The following is a 23,152-nucleotide window of genomic DNA, read 5'->3' as shown; positions in this document are numbered from 1 at the left end:
AGAGACTGTGCGAGACACCTCCACTTTGCAGATGAGAAGAAACTGAAAATCTTGCATGAGCTGGGTGTGCTGGTAGGCACATGCATATGTGCGGTCTGGCCGGCTAAAGGTTTCTAGAAAGCTTAAGCATCTGTACTAGGGCTCTGTCGATGATGTCACCCACATGAGAGAATGGCATTTCCTGTTTGTCCTTGGAGAACCACAGTTTAACCTCAGCAAACATAGTGGAACCAAATCTTACCTCATGTGAGAAAGCTCTCAGATTGAACTGGGCCTCCTTAAATGGAATGGTCTTAAGAACTACTTAACAGGCTGACTTATCAGTTAGATCAGGGTTAAAAAAAAAATGATATCCTTAATGAACATTATATGTAAGTCTCTCATGCATGGAGGCAGTGGGCAGGCAATTCTTATATATATTCATTATGAATATCCTGAAAATCCAGTTGGTTTGCAGCTTTTGAGTAGGGTTACTAGATTTCCTTTTTTACCAAAAAAAAAAAAAAGTGGCCCCGCCCTATTCCAGCCCCCCAGCTCTGCCTATTCTGCCCCACATCATCTGCTTCACCACATGTGAAACTGCTCTAACCTTATACCTTTTCCTCTCCTTCAGTCTTCCTCTCTCCATTTTTTATGTGCCCTGTGAAATGCTCACTCTGCCTCCAACAAACTGCTCTACATTCATGACCTCTTTATCTCCCAGTCCCTTCACCTGCTTGCTCTAACCGAGACATGGATTTGCCCTGAGGACTCCACTGCAGCTGCTGTCCTCTCCTATGGTGGCCACCATTTCTCCCATACAGCACACCTTACTGGTTGAGGCAGAGGTTCTCTCTCCTTCATGTAGATTCCAAAAATTCTTCTCCCACCTCAGTCACCTCATTTAAAATCCACTCCCTTTGCCTATTCACTCTTCTACCTCTCCAAATAACGGTCATTTATTGTCCCCCCAACAAATCCCCTTCCTCCTTTCTCACTGAATTTGACTCCTGGCTTTCGGGTTTCCTTGATTCATCTTCTCACTCCCTTTCATGGGGATTTTAACATTCGCATTGATGATCACTCCAACCCTTATGCCTCTAAGTTTCTTGCCTTAACCTCCTCATTCAACCTCCAGCTGAGCTCCACTACCCCCACTCACTGGTATGGCCACTGCCTGGATCTTGTCTTCTTCTCAAACTTTTCTTTCTCCAGCTTCTCTACCTCACTGCTCTCATCTCTGAGACAGGGAGATGGACATCCAAATGGCAGATGACGTTTAATGTGAGCAAGTGCAAAGTAATGCATGTAGGAAAGAGGAACCTGTACTAACTATAGCTACGTTAAAAGTCACTACCCAGGAAAAGGATCTAGGTGTCATTGTTGAGGATACATTAAAACCCTTAGCTCAAAGTTCAGCGGTGGCAGCTAAGAAAGGAATGGAAAATAAAGATGAAAATGTTATAATGCCCTTGTATCACTCTATGGCACAGTCACATCTAAAACACTGTGTGCAATTTTGGTCGCTGTATCTCAAAAAAGATGCAGAGAAGGATGACAAAAATGATAAAAGGGATGGGACTTCCCTATAGAGGGAAGGCTAAAGTGGCTTGGGTTCTTCAGCTTGGAGAGGAGACTGATCAGGGTGATATGATAAGAGGTCTGTAAAATACCAAGTGGAGTGGAAAGAGTAGATTGTGAATTGCTTGTTTACTCTTTCAAAAATACTAGGTTTAGGGGACATGTGATGAAGTTACTAAGTAGTAGATTTAAAACAACTGGAAAAAAATATTTCTTCACACAATGTGCAATTAACTCTGGAATTGCCAGAGAATGTGGTGAAATCAGCTTAGCAGGGTTTAAAGTGTGGTGCAAGTGGTTAAAGCGCCTCAGCACCCTGAGGTTGTGGGTTCAAACTCACGCTGCTCCTTGTGACCCTGGGCAAGTCGCTTAATCCCTCCATTGCCCCAGGTACATTAGATAGATTGTGAGCCCACCAGGACAGACAGGGGAAAATGCTCAAGTACTTGAATAAATCCATGTAAACTGTTCTGAGCTCCCCTGGGAGAAAGGTATAGAAAACTAAAGAAATATATAATAATTTCCTAAAAGAGAAGTCTATAGACCATTGAGATGGCTTGGGGAAATCCACGGCTTATTCCCTAGGAAGAAGCAGAATAAAATCTGTTTTACTATTTGGGATCTGGGTTGGCCACTTTGGAAAACAGGATGCTGGCATGATGGACCTTTGGTTTGTCACAGTATGGAAATTCTTATGTTCTTACGACTTCTTTAACTCAAGGTAATATAAATCATAATTTAAATTACATTTCCCCACAGACATCACTTCATATATTTCTTCATAAATGGAGCAAATTTGATTATGAAAACATTTACCTGTAAAATCACTTATGAGCTAACATCCAGTGAAATTCATCACGCTACCCATACCCAACATCAGCACTTTTTCCCTATGTCAACATACTCCCTCCTATGCCCTGCTTAATGATATCTAACTCCCACCCTATATGAAGGCCCTCCTCCAAGCCATGCAAATGGTTAAAGTCATGATCAGAACTTGCTCCTTCTCAAAATAAACAGTGGAGAAAAACAAAACAAAACAGAAACAGCATGCATCCTTCTGCCAGCCTATGTGGCAAATCATTTGTTAATAAGACATTGACAGCCCTTGCAACTGATGGAGTCTCACAGTGGCGAACACATGCATACTTTCCCAGTTGGACATATGATCCAGGGATTAAACATATTATACACTTAAACACAAAAAACTGCACATAGAGACTAAGAGCCTGTTTTACAAAGCCGCGGTAACGGCCCCGAAGCCCATAGAGATTTAAAGGGCTTCAGGGCTGTTGCTGCGCGGCAGCCACTAGCACGGCTTTGTAAAACAGGCCCTAAGAATAAAGCAATGCAAATTGAGTTCTGAATTACAGGGCTACCATACTATAGATTCCTCAGTATTAACACAAAAATCTCAGATGCCACCTGGAACAGTTTTGGATAACTAATACTAAAAATATTTTGTGTTTTGAAATCAAAACCAGAAAGAGCTCTGACAGTTATCTGATTTTTCTATTGTTCTTAAACTGTTGTGTGAAATGGAATGATTGACCTACCAGACATTTGAGAGGGTAGGGGTGGGGGTTTGGGTTAGGGAGGGAGGGAGGGATGGGTAGATAATGACATGTTTCTCATTAAGAATTTCTAAGGTATGTTTACACATGTTTGTAGTACTTGTGTGTTGCATTTTCTGTAAGATGTTAAAACTTAATAAAGACTGAACTAAAAAAACAAACAAACCCCTGTTGAAAGCTCAACGGCTTAGACACAAGTGGCTTTATGTCAGCAGTAGCAGCAACAACATTTGACAATTAAATTGTAAAAATCCACTGAGTATTTTGACTAGTAGGGAATAGCCATGTGTCATTTTAAATCTCTGAACTATTTTGATATCAAAGACAACTGGTCACGCCAGTAAAGAATACTGAATCAGCAGCTGTGGATTTGACATATTGCTTTTCTGTGGTATAACCAAAGCAGTACATATTTGTTATATGGAGGCACTTTCTCTGTTCAAAATGGACTCAAAATCTGTTCTGTTCTTATTATACCTGGGACAACGGAGGGTTAATTAACCTGTCCAGAATGAAACCCAGTCCGCCAGGATCTCAACTCACTGCCTTAACCACTGGGCTACTCCATAGACTGATAAAATTTCTGTATCAACAACAGATCCTATGCCAAGGACCCCGTGCTAAAATTTGTGAAGTTTCATGATCTCTTTTTAACACATTGATAATAATAATATAGGGTTAGGGAGGGAAATATAGAAATTAATATGAGGAAAAATGAAAAAACAAATAACAGGGGAAAGGGATTCAATATATATGATATGATATTGTACATACAACTATAATTATTATAAACTAAATATTATGCTATTCATATATTGTAAGAATGAAAATTTTATAAATAAAAATTAAAAAAAAAAAAAAATAAAGTGTCATCCTTTGAAGGAATGTTTTTAACATGCCTATTTCTCAGCCTTTAAGGCAGACCATGCCCAAGAGTACTGTGGCATCTCTATTCTCCTTACATAGGACCAGCTTGGGATCATAACTCCTTGGGACACTTTATCTTCCTTGTAATTTCTTTAAATATATTAAGGGAAGGGAATGGGGACTTGTGGAGACTTTGTGGCTTTGGGATTTCAAAGCTGAAATTCAAAGCTGTGGGCACTGGAGGATTAAGTGACTTGCCTAGGGTCACAAGGAGCAGCATTGGGATTTTATCTCACTACCTTTGCGTGCAGAGGCAGCAACTCTACCAGAGACACACACCTTCAGAAGACTCCAGGTCCTTCATTTTGAATCATCTGTACTTCTGTGTCCTTTACAACACAGTTCTTCAACCGCCGGTGTCGGTCCGCAGAAAATTTCTGCCGGTCTGCGCAGGGCCGGCGAAGTCGGCAGTTAAATTTCCTGCCGACTGCAGTTCCTTCTGACTAATGTTCCTCCCAGCCTCAGGCGATCAAGACAGGTTGCCGACGTTGGGGCCTTCCCTCTCTGAGTCTCGCCTGTTCGGAAACAGGAAGTTGAAACAAAATAGGCGGGACTCAGAGAGTAAAGGTCCCGACGTCGGCAGCCTGTCTTGATCACCGCCCCTGCCGAGTTGCTGAAGAGGGCCGCGGGGAAGTTGCGATTAGAAAGGAGAGAGCTGCAGATTCAGGTGCACGTGGAGGGAGATGGTCAGCGTGTGTGAGCAAGATCCTGGGGAGCCTTCATAGTGGCTGTCTCCCCTCCCACCAGCTCTCCTATTTGCCAGGGCAGTGATTTACCAGCAACTTCCTGCAGGCAAGTACTGAGAGCTGCTGGAAGGGGAGACAGCCACTGTAGGAAGCAGGGAAGCTGCTGGATAAAGGGAGAGCTGTTACTGGACTTGGAGAGAGTTAGAAGGAGAGATGCTGCTGGGAGGGGAGGAGGGAAAGGGATGGGAAGAGAGTTAATGTTGGATAGAGGGAGAAGGAAAAAAAGGAAGGAGGGAAGAGAGAAAGAAAAAAGGAAGGAAACAGCTGGCAGGGAGATTACAGGAGGGGAAGGGGGTCAGGGTGGAATGGAGAGATCAGATGAGGGAAAGGGGAGAGAGAGGAATGAGAAAGTAGAGAGACATTGATGCTGGAAAGGGGGTCAGCAGAGAAAATGAGAGAGGGATAAAGATGCTAGATCTGGTGTAGGAGAGATAAAAATGAAGAAGGCAGTGAAGCTGGAATGAATGATGTAAATAAGAGAGAGGAGGAACAGGCTGGATGGACAGGGAAGAGGGGCATAGAAAGAAGTCAGATACATATGGAAGGGGGAGAGGGCAGACATTGGATGGAACGGGCAGATGCTGGAAGGAAAAGAGTGAAAAGAAGATGAAAGCAGAAACCAGAGACAACAAAAGGGTAGAAAAAAATAATTTATTCTATTTTGTCATTAGAATATATCAGATTTGAAATATATATCCTGCTAGAGACATAACTGGGGACTGCAGTATTCTGTTAGCATGATATTTCTATGTAGCATTCTATAATAACTTGGCTTGTTCAGTTTTCTTGATAGTAGAGGGGATATTAAGAACATAAGAACATAAGAAGTTGCCTCCGCTGAGGCAGACCATAGGTCCATCCTGCCCAGCGGTCCGCTCCCGCGGCGGCCCATCAGGCCCATCGCCTGAGTAGTGGTCTATACCTATCTATACCCTTCAATCCCTTTTTCTTCTAGGAATCTATCCAAACTTTCTTTGAAACCATTTAATGTTTTCTTGTCTACAACAGCCTCTGGAAGCACGTTCCATGTATCCACCACCCTCTGAGTGAAAAAGAACTTCCTAGCGTTTGTTCTAAACCTGTCCCCTTTCAATTTCTCCGAGTGCCCCCTTGTACTTGTGGTGGTCCTTAATTTGAAAAATCTGTCCCTGTCTACTTTTTCTATGCCCTTCAGGATCTTGAAGGTTTCTATCATGTCTCCTCTAAGTCTCCGCTTTTCCAGTGAGAAAAGTCCCAACTGCTTCAACCTGTCGGTATATGGGAGATTTTCCATTCCCTTTATCAGTTTAGTTGCTCTTCTCTGTACTCCCTCAAGTACTGCCATGTCCTTCTTGAGGTACGGCGACCAGTACTGGACACAGTACTCCCAGATGCGGCCGCACCATTGCACGATACAGCGGCATGATGACTTCCTTCGTCCTGGTCGTAATACCCTTCTTAATGATACCCAACATTCTGTTAGCTTTCCTTGAGGCTGTAGCGCACTGCGCCGATGCCTTCAGTGTTGCGTCTACCATCACTCCCAGGTCTCTCTCCAGGTTACTGACCCCTAGCGGTGTTCCCCCCATTCTGTATGTGAACATCGGGTTCTTTTTCCCCACGTGCATGACCTTGCATTTCCCTATGTTGAAGCTCATTTGCCATTTTTCGGCCCACTTTTCCAGCAGTAGAATTTAAATTGTATTCTTGCTGGGATCGGAAGCCAGTACGATTGGAGATATAATGTGATCATGTTTCTTTAATGAGTAGATGAGTCTTAGTGCTGTGTTTTGGATAGTTTGTAGTTGTTTTGTTATGGTTGTAGGGCATGGGAGGTAGAGGATATTACAGTAGTCAAGTAGGCCTAGTATTAAGGACTGAGGCCTACTTGACTACTGTAATATCCTCTATCTCCCATGCCCTACAACCATAACAAAACAACTACAAACTATCCAAAACACAGCACTAAGACTCATACTCATTAAAGAAACATGATCACATTACAGAAGCATATCTCCAATCGCACTGGCTTCCGATCCCAGCAAGAATACAATTTAAATTCTACTGCCTACTGTTTAAGACTTTATACAGAGACAGTCCAAACTACCTGAATAACCGCCTCATCCACAACACCACAACCAGACAACTCACACCCCATTCTCTTACCCCAATTAAGGAGGTCAAACGGAAAAAACTATATAATGGCCTCCTGGCCACTCAAGCAGCCAAACTAGACAACCAAATCGCCAATCTACTGACGGCATCCCTCGACTACAAGACTTTTAGAAAAGAAATAAAGACCATACTCTTCAAGAAAACTCTGAAAAAAGAAATAATACCGCAAGTCTAAAACTCCACCTCTCACTAAAGCCAACTACCCCAAACAAATAACCTTACCCATTTCTTACTCTTTTTGAAAATGACCAATTTTTTTTTTTTTCTTGTAAGTTCTTGTTGTAATACATCTTGGATAATTCTTTTGTAACCTGCCTTGAACTGCAAGATAATGGCGGAATAGAAATCCCTAATGTAATGTAATGATATATGTGAAGGGGAGGGGAGACAGGGGTTTTGTTGGTCCGTGCTCTGTATATTTGTATTTATAAAATCACAATTGTTCAGAATATTGTTTCTTTTTATACTTTAATAAAATACTTTCAATATAAAATCATAATTGCGGCTTGTGCAGATGGGATCAGATGGTTTGCGGGGACCGAGCTCGCGGAGATGGGGCGTAAACGGGGTTTCTAAATTTTAGTCCCAGTAGTTTGCCGGTCCACAAATTTTTCTTTTATTTCTGCCAGTCCACGGGTGTAAAAAGGTTGAAGAACACTGCTTTACAACACATTGGTGCAGTAAGGGCAGCTGGGACATCGAGGTCCAGTCCTGAGCATTAATAGCACTTCCTAAACAGATATATTCCATTCACAGAAGCACTGCTTGAAGCCCTCTGGCATGAAAAGGCAGTTCACAAGGTCAGTGCTGGGATCAGTTTGTTAAGGGAATAGATCATGGGATGAACTTGGAGGAAAACAAAATGCAAAGGATGATAAAGGTTAAAAAAAAACAACAACAAATAAACCATCCATGGTGATCAGCAGATGAACCAGAATGCAGTAGTGCTTCCAGGGGGATAACATGGACAAAAATAAACTGAAGAAATTTGTGAGGTAAATGAGAAGTCCTCCATGTATGCTTTCAGGTTTACCCTGAGCTCTGAGAGCACCATCTGTGTCAGTGCTGTCAGATAACACCACCCAGCTACAGTACTTGTTGACAGAGAACTTACAAAACTATTAATGACCCACAAAATTGCAACAGCATATTTACACCAAAAATACTCACTCATGTAACGAAAAGTCTCTTCAGCAAGTATTGGGGAAAGTGAGGTAGCTGCATTTTTCTGTGATGCAGGGGACTCAATCCAGTCTTGGTCATCATAAAGATACAGGGAATCCACACGCAGCTTATATTGGGGTAACTGATCTTCCAGAAGGCTCACAAGCTCAACCTCGGGAACATCTTCACTGGAGCACACAGCTGCAGAAAAAAAAAAAGCCAGATCCATAAAAACGGAAAAGCACATACAGTGCACAATAAATTAGTTAATTGGCCAATGATTCTCATCATGAGCTCAATCCAGAATCTCATCTTTCCTCTCCTCCCTCCCCCTCTCAGAACCAACATGGCTGCTTTCCCTCTTTCTCAAACCCCCAAGACCCAACAGAACTGTTCACCTCTCATTTCCTTACCCTTCCCTGCACCCAACTTCCTGTTTTCAGAAGGGGCTCCAGGTTGGAGGGAAAGGCCCAGTGCAGGCAGCCCTTTTGTAGAGCTGCTGTAGGCCTGCAGGGCTGAAGACTTGCTTCAGGTACCTCCAGATCACCCTCCAAGAGAGTGTCTTTCCAATCGGTCGCAACTTCCTCTTCTTCTTCAGGAAGCTCAGGCTCTTCTTCGCCTTCGAGCTGTCGAGGAGATTCCTCTTTCTCAGCAGAACTTGGGGTTCTACTCCCGTTACTTTCAAGTTCCAAAGAAGACGGGGGATCTGCGACCCATTCTAGACCTCAGAGCTCTCAACAAATTCCTGGTCAAAGAGAAGTTTCAGATGCTCTCTTTGCCAACCTTGTATTCCCTGATGGATCAGAGAGATTGGATATGCTCGTTGGATCTCAAAGAGGCTTATACTCATATCCCCATTCATCCAGCCTCTCGAAAATATCTCAGATTCCAAGTGGAAGATCTTCACATCCAGTACAGAGTCCTTCCTTTCGGACTCGCCTCTTCCCCCCGAGTCTTCACAAAATGTCTGATGGTCGTGGCTGCAGCTCTCCGCACTCAAGGTCTTCAAGTTTTTCCATACCTCGACAACTGGCTAATCAAAGCCCCCTCTCAACAAGGGGTTATTGCAGCGACCCAACAGACTATTCTATTCCTCCAAAGTCTGGGGTTCGAAATCAACTTTCCAAAATCCCAGTTGACCCCATCTCAATCTCTCCAATTCATTGGGGCCACCCTGGATACTGTCCGCCTCAGAGCGTTTCTACCTCCATCACGTCAAGATACCCTCATTCGCCTTTGTCATCAGGCATATCATCTTCCATCTGTTTCTGCAAGGCAGATGATGATTCTACTCGGCCACATGGCTTCTACAGTTCACGTGACTCCTTTTGCCAGACTTCACCTTTATATTCCTCAGTGGACCCTGGCATCCCAGTGGCAACAGGCGATAGACCCGCCTTTCCAACAGATTACAGTAACTCCTTTGTTCAAGCAGTCTCTCCACTGATGCTCTCTTCAAATCTTTCCAGAGGTTTGCTGTTCCACACTCTGCCTCATCAGAAAGTACTCACCATTGGAGAATGAGATGTACAGTGTCAGCATCTATGAGACAAACTTGGTTCTTTTTATTACATAGAGCTTTTTGGACCCCTACACGTTTGCAAAAATTAGATAGTTCCAGGTCTAATAGATGCTGGCACTGTAATCTGGAACCTGGGACGTTTGATCATTTACTGTATCATTGTCCCTACATTAAAAGTTTTTGGAATGCAATTTGGCCACAAATTAATAAATTGATGGAAAATCATATAGCAATATCATATGATACAGTGTTATTTGGAATGATGATGAGAAAAAAAAGTCAAATTTCACCAGAAAATAACAAGCTTTTATTAGTCATGACAGGGGTTGCCATTCAGCATATAACCAACAATTGGAAGAATTATAGTAACCTAAATTATACATTTTGGTGGAATACAATATGTCATATATTCAAAATGGAAAGAGCAATAGCAATACAAAGAGGGACATATACTAAATTTATAAAAATATGGGGGCCATTGACAAAATATTGTAATGAATAAATAGTAGGATTTCTCTTCTTCTTTTCTTCTTTTCAATATCTTCTTTGTGACACACATGAAGGGGAGGGTAGTGAAAATAATTTTTACATAATATGATATACAATATGTAATGTATGATTGGAAAGTACTAGAAGGGTGGGGGGAGGGAGAGGGGATAAAAATATATTTAGAATATTATGTATTAGATATAAAAGTGATATTGTGTATTCATTAATTGTATTTCAATATTTTGTACACTTTATGTAAAATTTGAAAATGAATAAAAATTATAAATCAAAAAGAAAGTACTCACCATGGACTCCTCCACTTACGCTTGGGGAGCCCATATCGACGGCCTTCGTACACAGGGTCTGTGGACTTCATAGGACCGTCGTTGTCATATCAATCTGTTGGAACTCAGAGCGATTTTCAATGCTCTCAAAACTTTTCAACACCTTCTTCACGACACTGTGGTTCTCGTGCAGACGGACAACCAGGTGGCCATGTATTATGTCAACAAACAGGGAGGAACGGGTTCTCATTCCCTGTGTCAGGAGGCTCTGAGGATATGGACTTGGGCGATTCATCGCAACATCTTTCTCAGAGCTGTCTACATTCAAGGTCAACACAACTGTCTGGCGGACAAATTGAGTCGCCTTCTACAACCTCACGAATGGACAATCAATTCTCCAATACTTCATCAAGTTTTTGCTCGCTGGGGGACCCAGCTAGGTGTGCTAGCATTTTTAGCGCATGCACCGGATTAGTGTGCGCTACCCGAAAAACTACTGCCTTCTCAAGAGAAGGCGGTAGCGGCTAGCGCATGCTATTCCGCGTGTTAAGACCCTAACGCACCTTTGTAAAAGGAGCCCTGTGATGTGGACTTGAAAATTTCTCCCATAGCAGATACCATGTTGGTGATTCTTTCCTGTAGAATAAATACTTTTGATCAAGTTGTTCCTAGCAGAGGACCTACGGACAAGTAAGATGAGATTACTACTATAGTGACTCCAAATGCTAGGAATTGTGCTTATTGATCTAATGACACCTTCCTGAAAGATAGATCTCTTTGCGTCCCCCCTCAACTACAAGCTGCCTCAATTTTGCTCCCGGATATACTCTCCCCAGGGTCTCGAGGCAGATGCTTTTCTTCTGGACTGGAGGGATCAGTTTCTTTATGCCTTTCCTCCGTTTCCGCTGATTCTCAGGAATCTTGTCAAACTCAAGTCAGCACATGCCACCATGATTCTGATAGCTCCTCGGTGGCCCAGACAACCATGGTACTCCCTTCTACTTCAACTCAGCACCAGATAGCCTCTGCTTCTACCAGTTTTTCCCTCTCTGTTTACTCAGAGTCAGGGTACATTACTCCATCCCAGCCTGCAGTCTCTGCACTTAACAGCTTGGTTCCTTTCAACCTAAACGATTCTTTACAGTTCTCTCAGTCTGTACAAGATATTTTGGTAGCTTCCAGAAAGCCGTCAACTTGGCAGTGTTACAGCCAGAAGTGGACTAGATTTTCTGCCTGATGTTCCGTCAATTACAGCCACAGTCTACCTCCTTGGCTTCTGTTTTGGATTATTTACTTCACTTATCGCAATCTGGACTTCAGTCTACATCTATTCGAGTCCATCTCAGTGCGATTGCTGCTTTTCATCAGCCTCTTGATGGGAAACCTCTCTCTGCATATCTGATGGTTTCCCGATTTATGAAAGGTCTCTTTAATGTTCATCCACCACTTAGACCGCCTCCAGTGGTCTGGGATCTCAATGTTGTTTTAGCTCAACTGATGAAACCTCCATTTGAACCAATTGATAAAGCTCACCTCAAGTATCTCACTTGGAAAGCAGTGTTCCTGATTGCCCTCACATCTGCTCGACGAGTCAGTGAGTTACAAGCTTTGGTTGCGGACCCATCTTTCACAGTTTTCCACCATGACAAAGTGGTCCTCCATACTCATCCAAAATTCTTACCTAAAGTTGTTTCAGAATTTCATCTAAATCAATCTATTGTTCTGCCAATTTTTGTCTCATTCTCATCCTGGAGAAGTGGCGCTTCATACTTTGGACTGTAAACATGCCTTGGCTTTCTATCTACAACGCACTCAACCTCACAGAACAACTGCTCAACTTTTCGTCTCCTTTGATCCAAATAAGTTGGGACGTCCTATTTCGAAGCGATCCATCTCCAACTGGATGGCTGCTTGCATCTCTTTCTGCTATGCTCAGGCTGGTCTTCCTCTGCAGGGTCGAGTCACGGGCCATAAGTTCAAGCTATGGCGGCATCTGTAGCTTTCCTCAGATCAACTCCAATTGAGGAAATCTGCAAGGCTGCCACTTGGTCCTCGTTTCATACATTCACCTCTCATTACTGTCTGGATACTTTCTCCAGAAGGGATGGCCATTTTGGCCAATCCGTTTTGCAAAATCTTTTTTCTTAAATTGCCAATTCTCCCTCCATCCCTTTATGCTTAGCTTGGAGGTCACCCATGTGTGAGAATATGCTGCCTGCTTGTCCTGGGATAAATCTCTATTTGTTTATTCCACAGGTGAGCTTGAGTAAGAAGGTGTTTGTATCTGTTTATTGATTCTTGCAACACAGTTATTGTTGAGCTCAAACAGGAAGCTTGCATTTGTCCTATCACTACTGACCCCCAACACAAGCATTTGCTGAAACACAGGCCATGTCAGGTCCGATAAAAGCTGCTTTCTCTCATATTTGGCTTCATCTATTTGTTCTATCTGGGCCTATTACACTGCTCTTGTCCTACATTTGGTTTGTATTGCTGTATCCCTCTGGTCTGCTTTCTCCTAATAATACAGGGTGCCAATTTACTATCTTACATTTCTGTTTAGATACCATTCCAGTGATCCTGTGGTTCTCACACAACTCACCACCACTAGCAAGGGAGAAATGAACTACTGTAATGTCAACACAATTAGAGGTAATTGTTATGACTCCTGATGGCGCTTCCTTCTTAGGCATTCATCTTCTCCAGCAACATCACTTCTTTTTTGAATGTGTGCCATATTTGATTTGGAAATTTCTAAAACAAAGAAATCACCAAATTGTTCCACAGAAAGAAAGGAAGAACCAAACACAAACAAACAAAACTGTGGAAACTATGATCTTGATGTAAAAGTTTTTAATGACCAATAGTCTTCACAAGTAAAAGTGATGCAGTTAAATAAAATAAATCCATATAACACACAGCAAAAAAATTGTGGGCTCCTTTTACAAAAGTGTGCTAGCATTTTTAGCACACGCACCGGATTAGTGTGCGCTACCCGAAAAACTACTGCCTTCTCAAGAGAAGGCGGTAGCGGCTAGCGCATGCTATTCCGCATGTTAAGACCCTAATGCACCTTTGTAAAAGGAGCCCTGTGATGTGGACTTGAAAATTTCTCCCATAGCAGATACCATGTTGGTGATTCTTTCCTGTAGAAGAAATACTTTTGATCGAGTTGTTCCTAGCAGAGGACCTACAGACAAGTAAGATGAGATTACTACTATAGTGACTCCAAAAGCTAGGAATTGTACTTATTGATCTAATGACACCTTCCTGAATTGTACTCAGGATCAATCAATTATCCAGAGAGGGAAACACTTTCACTCCCAAGCTTAATAAACTCAACATTTTTACCTTGGGCTCATCATCTTTACGTGAGAAAACAGCAAGGCCAGTACAGGTCCAGTACAGAGGAAGAAGTAGTAGTAGACCTTAAGCTCACAATAAAATACTTCCAAACAGCTTTCTGTTCCGATTCAAGTTTTATTTTTGTTTGATGAATCTCTTATTTAGTTTTACTAAGCAAGTTACAACATTAATAAAAAATATAAGCATATATTTAGACATATCATTTAAAATTTAAAATAATGGGTTAGACAAATAGACTTAAAGTCCAATCAATACACAAGGTAAAAAGGAACAGAACTACAATTCAATGCTTTAAAGTACAGAGGAGAACCATAAATGGAAAGAACATTAGGGAGGGAAGAGTGGAAACCTGGAAGAAAACTAATATAAAATTTGAGCATAATTTAAAGATTAAAAGCATCTTTAAAAAGGAAACTCTTTAAGTTACTTTTAAAACGACTCAAATCATTTTCCTCTCTTACATGCTGAGGCAAAGTGTTCCAAAGTTGCGGAACCATCACTGAAAACATATCATGTTGTCGAGTTCCGATAACTTTCAAAGAGCTTTTGATTAGTGGACAGGAGAGAACGCGAAGTGCTATAAGGGATAAGTAATTTATTAATGAATTGAGGTTCATTAGTGGAAAGGGTTATACTAAGAGTAAAATTTTTAAAGTAATATGATGGCTAATTGGGAGCCAGTGAGATTTAATCAGAAAAGGAATGACATGATCATTCACTTCACGTGAGAATCGAGGCAGCTAGTATAGAGGCCAAAGCATCTCTGTACATCAGTGTTGACACCACAGTTCTTGGCAGAACTTCGACTCAAGAACTAGCTGCACCACAGCCCGAACTAATATTGGTGCCACCAGTGTTGATACAAAGAATTAAGGCAGTATTGGCATTAACTACTGATTTTCTTCTCTAAATCTTTCTTAAAAGCCTGCTATGACTGACACCCTGGGTATTACAGAAGGGGGCAACTGAGGTAAATCAATGGTATAAAGTAGGATCCATGGAGCCTTACACATGCTCTCATGAAATGAAGAAGGATGAATGATGACTTCCCTCATACGAGATATTAACAGAATAAAAAACAGATACCATGGATCAGGAGACAGCTGCTAGACTCTGCAATGAAAAAAGGAAATAAAAGTAGTCCCGTTTGATAGCAGCACATAAGAACTCCCATACATGTATATTAGACAAGCAGGAAAGTTCAGAATCTAGTTATTTATTCTACTGAGCTCCAGAATATGTCAATCCCCCACCTATGATGGCTTCATATTCTGATAATTCTCCAAGAATAGCTCTAACTTTTACACCTCATGCCCAAATAAAAATTCTTCATGAACTCTTTAATCTCTCCACTGTAGTTCCTCTCTCATCTTTCTTCCTGTAAACCGTGCCGAGCTCCGCATTCGTGGAGATGGTGCGGTATATAAACCCAAGGTTTAGTTTAGTTTAGTTTGATATTTACCACTGAAGCATGATTGTGGGCTACTTTATCCTACTGTTGTCAACTGACTAAATTACTATCTTTATGAAGTATCATTATACTAAGTAGTACTTCCTTGACTTACCACTGATTGTCTGCAAGTCTCTCCGATTGATATTCATGAGGTTACTTTAACACTTTATTTAACTGGAAATGGCATCCCATGATCCAGTTTTGTTCTGTCCTTTCTTCCTTTGGTACTCTTGTACGAAGGCTTTGGTTTCAGGTTGGAGGAGACAGCACCAAGCAAATAGCCCAAAGCAAATAGTTAAGGTGGATCCCTTTTGAAAGTTTACTCACATTTTGGAGCTCTAGGCTGGCAAAAGGTGAATTGTGCACCTGAACAGAGTCAAATGTTTGGGGCTTGGATTTTAGGTCTTGAACTTGATTGATACAGAAGTTCACATGCTGGTCCTTCTTTAACTAGATAACACCTAAAATTAAATACAATGAAATTAACATCACTACCAAACACAATTTAGTTATATGCTGCTTTTAGGTAAATTCAATGCTTGATATAGCAATAAAATTAATAGTATACTACAAAAAAATGAAATTACTTACCTGTAGTAGGTATTCTCGGAGGAGAGCAGAATATATTATATACACACACTTGCATCTGACAGAGCTTTTCTCAAACTTTTGAGAGCCTTTTATTGCATCTTCTCACCTGCCACTGGTATACAGGACCTCTCATTAGTTGAGTCTCTAGATAATAGAATTCCTCTCCAAGGAGAAAAGGGGGGGATATATGAGGAAATATATCCTGCTATCCTAAGAGAACACCTGCTACATGTTAAGTAACTTTGTTTTCTCCAAGGACAAAAACAATATCAATACCCTTACATGGACTCCCTAGCAACAAGCTAGCAAAAAAAGGGAATTATACATAAACAAATAGGTCTAAGAGGGTACAGTTGGGTTCTAAATTCCAAATAAATTCTGGAAGACTGTCTGACCAACCATCTTATCATGTCAGTTCAGTTCCAAAAAATAATTAAAGATGAAAGTGTGGACCAAAGACCACATGGCAACCCTGTAAATTTATTCTCAGAGACTTATTTATTTTTATTTTAAAAATTTATATACTGTTTAAACCTAAACAGTTTACATATTGTTACATATATAATTAAATAAAACAAATAAAATCAAACAAAACATATAATCATCAGAAAATCGCATGAAGTGCCCATCAAAAGAACAACCACAAAGATCAGTTCAAAGAAAAATGCATTAACAAATAACTTGTGTTTAATAGTTTTCTGAAATTACCTTTGTCATGACATTTTTGTAATTGACCAACAAGCGAGTTCCACAATTTGACCCACGAACAGCAAAAGGTCATTTTACTGGTCTCAGCATATTTTGGATTAGCATTTGTTTTTAATAACACTGAATTCTCAGAACGCAAAGACCTAGATGGTAAATAATTTGACATCTTACTTTTAAACAATTCAAGTATGATTCCATACAAGAATCGATGGCAAATCATTATTGCTTTATATTGAGATATAAAAACAACAGGCAGTTGGTGCAATTGTTGGAGATAGGGCGAGATGTGATCATATTTAGATACGCCTGTTATCAATCTTGCTACAGCATTCTGCACAACTTGCAATGCCCTGCATCTTGTCTTAGCTATTCCAAGATACAGGACATTACAATAGTCAAGTCTAGATAATACCACTGCCTGAACTACTGTGCGGAAATCATAAGGAGACAACCTAGGCTTTAGATGATGCAATAAGTGTATTTGTGCAAAACATGCTTGTACAGTTTTTGCAACATGGTAAATTCATTGAGAAGCCACAATCCAACTTTACTATTATTCAAACAGATGCAAGCAGCAACAAAAATTGGATGATATAGCAATATATGTACATGTATTTAATAAAACAAAGGGGAAAAGACCTCAAATGATCATTGATTTAAAAAAAAACCAAAACCCCCCAAAAAACCAGATCGGAGAAGGATATCATGCCGCTGTACTGGGCCATGCTACACTCCCACCTGGAATACTGCGCCTAGAACTGGTCACCATACATGAAGAAGGACACGGTACTACTCGAAAGGGTCCAGAGAAGAGCGACTAAAATGGTTAAGGGGCTGGAGGAGTTGCCATACAGTGAGAGATTGGAGAAATTGGACCTCTTTTCCTTTGAAAAGAGGAGACTGAGAGGGGACATGATTGAAACATTCAAGATAATGAAGGGAATAGACTTAGTAGATAGAGACAGGTTGTTCACCCTCTCCAAGGTAGAAAGAACGAGAGGGCACTCTCTAAAGTTAAAAAGGGATAGATTCCGTACAAACGTATAGAAGTTCTTCTTCAACCAGAGAGTGGTGGAAAACTTGAACACTGTTCCGAAGGCGGTTATAGGGGAAAACACCCTCCAGGGATTCAAGACAAAGTTAGACAAGCTCCTGTTGAACCGGAACGTATGCAGGTAAGGCTAGTCTGTTAGGGCAGTGGTAGGCAATTCGTCTTCAAGAGCAGTAGCCAGGTCAGGTTTTCAGGATATCCACAATAAATATGCATAAGATAGATTTGCATCTGAAGGAGCTAGTGAATGCAGATCCATCTCATACATATTCATTGTGGATATCCCGTAAACCTGACCTGGCTCCGGCTCTCGAGGACTACTGGAATTGCCTACCCCTGTGTTACGGCAATGGTATTTGACCTAGAGGCTGCCGCGGGAGCAGACTGCTGGGCACGATGGACCCCTGGTCTGACCCAGCAGCGGCAATTTTTATGTTCTTATGTTCACTAATGTTTATTATTTTTACTTTTTATAGATCAAATTGCATCTCATTCATGCATATAGAATTAAATTCATGTTCAACCACTTCAGTGCAAAAAGGCTACGGCAGTATGTAATCAAAATGCCGAACTTAGTATAATCAGATTGAAAAAAATACTCAGAAAGCATTGAATGAAAATAAGCACTTCACCTTCTCCCCGTGGGACCGTTGGATGATCAAGGAGTAAAAGGTGTGCTCAGGAGTGCTAAGGCCATAGCAAAGAGACTGAATTATTTCTTTCCTTCAGTCTTTATGGAAGAAGATGTAAGAAATCTTACTGAACAGGAAAAGATTTTCCAAGGGTGATGAAGCAGAGGAATTGAATTAAATCTCAGCAATCCTGGAAGACGTACTAAGCCAAATCAACAAGTTAAAGAGCGATAAATCACCTGGACCGGTCGGTATACATCCCAGGGTAAAGAATACAAACAAACACAAACATGAAATTGCTACTCTGTTAGTTATTTGTAAACTGTTGCTAAAATCGTCTGTAATACCTGGAGGGTAGCCGATGTTACATCAATTTTTATGGCGATCTGGGGAATTACAGACTAGTAAGCCTACCCTCAGTGCCAGATAAAACAGTGAAAACAATTATAATACATAAAATTGTGGAACATGTAGACAAACATGATTTAATGAGACAGAATCAGCATGGGTCCAGCCGAGGAAGGTTGTGCGTCACCAATTTGCTCAACTTCTTTGAAGATCTAAACAAACATGTGGTTAAAGGTAAGCCAGTTGATGTAGTATATCTAGATTTTCAGAAAGCTTATGATACAGTTCCTCATGAGAAGGCTCCTGAGAAAATTAAAGAGTTGTGGGATAGGAGGCAATGTTCAATTGTGGATTAAGAATTGGTTATCGGACAGAAAACAAGGGTAGGGTTAAATGGCCATTTTTCTCAATGGAGGAGGGTAAATAGTGGTGTGCAGCAGGGATCAGTACTGGAACTGGTGCTTTTTAATTTATTTGTAAATGATCTGGAAATTGGAACTATGAGTGAAGTGATTAAATTTGCAGATGACACTAACTGTTCAAAGTTGTTAAAACGCATGCCGACTGAGAAAAACTGCAGGCAGACCTTAGGAAATTGGAAGACTGGGCATCCAAATGGTAGATGAAATTTAATGTGGACAAATGCAAAGTGATGTGCATTGGGAAGAATAATCCTAGTTACAGGATGCTAAGGTCCACCTTAGGGGTCAGTGCTCAAGAAAAAGATCTGGGTGTCATCATGGACAATACGCTGAAACCTTCCACTCAATGTGCAACGGCGGCCAACAAAGCAAACAAAATGCTAGGAATTATTAGAAAAGGGATGATTAAACAAGACTAAGAAAGTTATAATGCCTCTTTATCGCTCAATGGTGCAACCTCATGAGTACTGCATTCAGTTCTGGTCTCCTTATCTCAAAAAAGATATAGCTGTACTAGAAAAGATTCAAAGAAGAGTGACCAAAATAATAAGGGGATGGAACTCCTCTCTTATGAGGAAAGACTAAAGAAGTTAGGGCTCTTCAGCTTGGAAAAGAGACGACTGAGGGGAGATATGACTGAAATCTACAAAATCCTGAGTGGTGTAGAACAGGTACAAGTGGATCGATTTTTTTAATGCATCAAGATTTACTAAGACTAGGGGACACTCAATGAAGTTAGAGTAATACTTTTAAAACCAATAGGAGGAAATATTTTTTTCATTCAGAGAATAGTTAAGTTCTGGAATGTGTTCCCAGAAAATGTGGTAAGAGCGAATAATGTAGCTGGTTTTAAAAAAGGTTTGGACAAATTCCTAGAGGAAAAGTCCATAGTCTGCTGTTGAGACAGACATGGAGAAGCCACTGCTTGCCCTGGATCAGTGGAATGGAATGCTGCTACTATTTGCGTTTTTGCCAGATATTTGTGTGACTTTGATTGGCCTCTGTGGAGACGGGATACTAGGCTAGATGGACCACTGGTCTGACTTAGTAAGGCTATTCTTAAGTTCTTATGTAATTTACTGTATTTTTCGTTCCTTAAGACGCATTTTTTCCCCAAACAAATTTGGTGGAAATAAGGGTGCATCTTATGGAGCGAATACCCAAACCATCCCCCACCCCCGTTACTTTTAATGTTGGTGCCCTCCCTCGCTGGACGTGGCTGCCTCTCTAGCAGCAGAGCAGCGTGCAAGGCTGCCTGCCTGGTTGGCCGACACGGCTGCCTCCTCTTCTCTTCTGTAGCGGCAGAATGGCACACAAGGATGCCTGCCTAGTCCCGTGCCGCTTCCGTTCTCTGCTGGAGACAGCGAGTCCTGCTTCCCACATACTCTCCGCAGGCCTGGCACGAGCAGCAGACATCGGATCCGGAAGCCACTGGGAGTCCCAGCATGGCGGCGCAGCCATGAAGAGAGAGAGCGACTATGGAAATAGCAGCAGCAGCGGCTGGTTCTTCCCTCCCGTTTTCCTCGTTCCTATCCCCCATGGCAGCGCTGGGCGACACATCCGGGCCTCAGCTGTCTCCACCGCCGCTCCTCTAACTCCCTTCGCGTTCGGGCAGGACATGGAGGAATGGGCCCTTCAAGCTGCGCCGGATGAACTAAAGATACAGAGGGGAGGTATGGGGGGCCTGCCTGCCTGCCTTGGGGTGGGGATGAGGAGTATAAGAGGAAAAAAAATGACAATCCCAGCATAAGAACCAGGGCAACCAGGGGAGGGAACAAGAAAGAGCAAAGAAATGAAGGAGGAGGGAGTATAGGGACAAGGACATGGAATAATGCTGGAAAGGGGAGGAATAAAGATACAGAGATGTGATACTTAATGGAAGGGGAGGAAATGCTACACATGAATAGTGAAGAAGAGAAGAAAGACTATGCACTTGGGGGGGCCCTGCCTGTCTGCTTGCTTGCCTCGGGGTGGGGGGCCCTTCCTGTCACTAGGCCTGCCTGCCCTGTCCCTGCCTACCACTAGACTACCAGAAAGGGTACAGAGCCTAGCAGGGAGGTGGGACAGGGTGCAGAACCTGGCAGGGAGAATTTGGTTCAGAATGGTTTTTTTTCCTTGTTTTCCTCCTCTAAATCTAGTGTGCGTCTTATGGTCAGGTGTGTCTTATGGAGCGAAAAATACGGTAATTATGCAATTTTCTTAGTATATTTAACGTTGGGACTTCTGATTTTAGGCTTTAACCTATAAAACACCAATAAAGTATCACCAATATATATTAAAATACATTTTTAATGGCTGAAGACCAGAAAAACATCTCTTTCCCCAGCACTCTCACACCCCTCCTCTGGCTTGTCTTGTAACCTCTGCTCAGTTTTTATGCCTTTCCTGCACAGATGAATCCTAACAAAAACCTCAACATATGATCAGAACCAGGAACAAAACAGATCCTATGGACCCTCGGGATTTACCCAGATCCCTATATATATATATATATATTTAGTAGTGGGAAAATAAACACTTATTTACAATTTACAAACAACTAAAACTTAAAAACCTTAATTAAGACTAGGCAAAGATAAATCAATAAATAAGTGGACTCTTTCAATACACTGTTTTTCAAATGGCTAATAAATGAATGAATCTCTACATACGAGTATGGTTATGACAGTATTTAAAAGACAAATTAAGAAGACAGATAAGGACTGTGAAGCTCATTCCTATTTACCAATTTGCTTCCCTTTTTCAATACCAAGCATAGATGATCTCTAGTTCCTCTTCACTTTTTCTTTTTTTAGCAACATATCCTCGCTCTATCCAATGCCTTAAGATAGCGTTCTTACTATTTTTATCTTCACCGTCTTCAATTAAAAAAAAAAGTAATAAAAATTAAGGGAAGATCTCACTGAGATTTTCAGTGACATTCTTGAAACTTAGAATGTCAGTAGTCATAACCATCTGCAATGTATCTACATTAATACCTCAGAAGAAAAGCAGTTTTACACTAGTCTCATCTCAGTATAAGTAAGGATAATCAACGACACTAATCACAAACAGACACTTTTTTTTACCCGTTAGATTACGGGTGTTTAAACCATTAGATATTTTTTTTTCTTCCATTAGTGTTAGCTGCTATATTTAGAGCTAACATACAAGAAACATAGCTTTATATGTTTTAAAAAGTTTTTATTTCTCCGGAAAACAAACGAGGCATGAAATCATGCGAATAAATCCAGAGGAGTGGGGTCCTCCGTTTGGCAGGAAACTAGACAAACACAGCTTCCTCCCGTCTCGCTCTCACTGTCAGCTATCATTGCCATCTCTTTTCTCCAGGCCTCGCTGTCTGCATATTCCCCTCAGTCTCACCTGCTTGTTGGGAACAGACTCCATTCAGGAGAGAACAGAACCGACTGAAGCTATGCTCAACTAGCACCATCTTAGTCCTCGTGGTTCCTACCACTGGACAAAACCTAACCGCCAATACCCAGGCAACTGGCAGCACACTAAAGCGGGGCAGGAAGTGGGATGGCTTCATTACGTCATCTCTGCGTGACGTTTTCAGAGAAAACCAAAGACAACGCCCCGACGGGTCATTACCAGAGGTCTACTCTGATGACGTGTCACCCGTCTCTGGCTCCCTTCGTCTGTTGAGGCGGAGTTAAAAGTTTCGTTTCATTCCTTAGCTGCGGTGGGTTTGACGCTGAACTGGAGTGTATTTACATTGTTTACGGGTGGCAAGCAGGTGGCTTTTGTTTTAGTGCCACCGAATGCTTTTTGTGGATATTTAGAGTTCTGGTGTTACTGGGAAGTCTGGAAGTGGCTGCACCGAGTATCCAGGGTAAGGAAGGGACAGAGAGATAAAAGAGTGCGAGATGCGAGATCTATGTAGGGGTAGCGGAGTATCTTTTTGGTTGGAGGGGCCACATAAGCTCCAGTCTCGCCCCCAAGCTAATTGATGAGACCTTGGCCCCTGTGGCCCACTCCATTCCGCTGCCTTAGGGGCTATACTGTATATCATTTGGGAACATTTCTTCTTTTTCCTTATTAGTGTACTATCATTTCTAATACATAGAAAGGGGACCCGTAGAGGCTATCATTTAGGATACTATTTTAAAAAAAAAAAAAAAAAGGTAAATTATTAGATCCATGGTTTTTTTTACATTA

General features: G+C 41.5%; 2 protein-coding genes across 8 annotated transcripts in view; one reads left to right on the top strand and one right to left on the bottom strand.

Annotated features, from left to right (window-relative positions):
• Window positions 1-22,552, bottom strand: part of TRAK2 (trafficking kinesin protein 2) — a 198,730-nt gene extending 176,178 nt beyond the window's left edge. For 2 of the 4 annotated variants that reach the window (XM_033944577.1, XM_033944578.1), the window contains exons 1-3: window positions 22,355-22,550; window positions 15,352-15,700; window positions 8,132-8,326 (exon numbers count right to left, since the gene is read on the bottom strand). In XM_033944577.1, the coding sequence (XP_033800468.1) occupies window positions 8,132-8,326; window positions 15,352-15,388 (232 nt within the window). In that variant the 5' untranslated portion in view covers window positions 15,389-15,700; window positions 22,355-22,550. Of the gene's footprint in view, window positions 1-8,131; window positions 8,327-15,351; window positions 15,701-22,354 lie in introns of all 4 variants that reach the window. The other 2 variants (XM_033944579.1, XM_033944580.1) reach the window with 2 other exon arrangements.
• Window positions 22,553-22,569: 17 nt separating this feature from the next.
• Window positions 22,570-23,152, top strand: part of STRADB (STE20 related adaptor beta) — a 106,821-nt gene continuing 106,238 nt past the window's right edge. For 2 of the 4 annotated variants that reach the window (XM_033944585.1, XM_033944583.1), the window contains exon 1: window positions 22,570-22,676. The gene's annotated coding sequence lies outside the window, so the exon portion shown is untranslated. Of the gene's footprint in view, window positions 22,827-23,152 lie in introns of all 4 variants that reach the window. The other 2 variants (XM_033944584.1, XM_033944582.1) reach the window with 1 other exon arrangement.

Source organism: Geotrypetes seraphini, chromosome 5, assembly GCF_902459505.1.
Source record: "Geotrypetes seraphini chromosome 5, aGeoSer1.1, whole genome shotgun sequence".
Classification (NCBI taxonomy): domain Eukaryota; kingdom Metazoa; phylum Chordata; class Amphibia; order Gymnophiona; family Dermophiidae; genus Geotrypetes; species Geotrypetes seraphini.
This window is presented reverse-complemented; position numbering and strand designations above follow the sequence as displayed.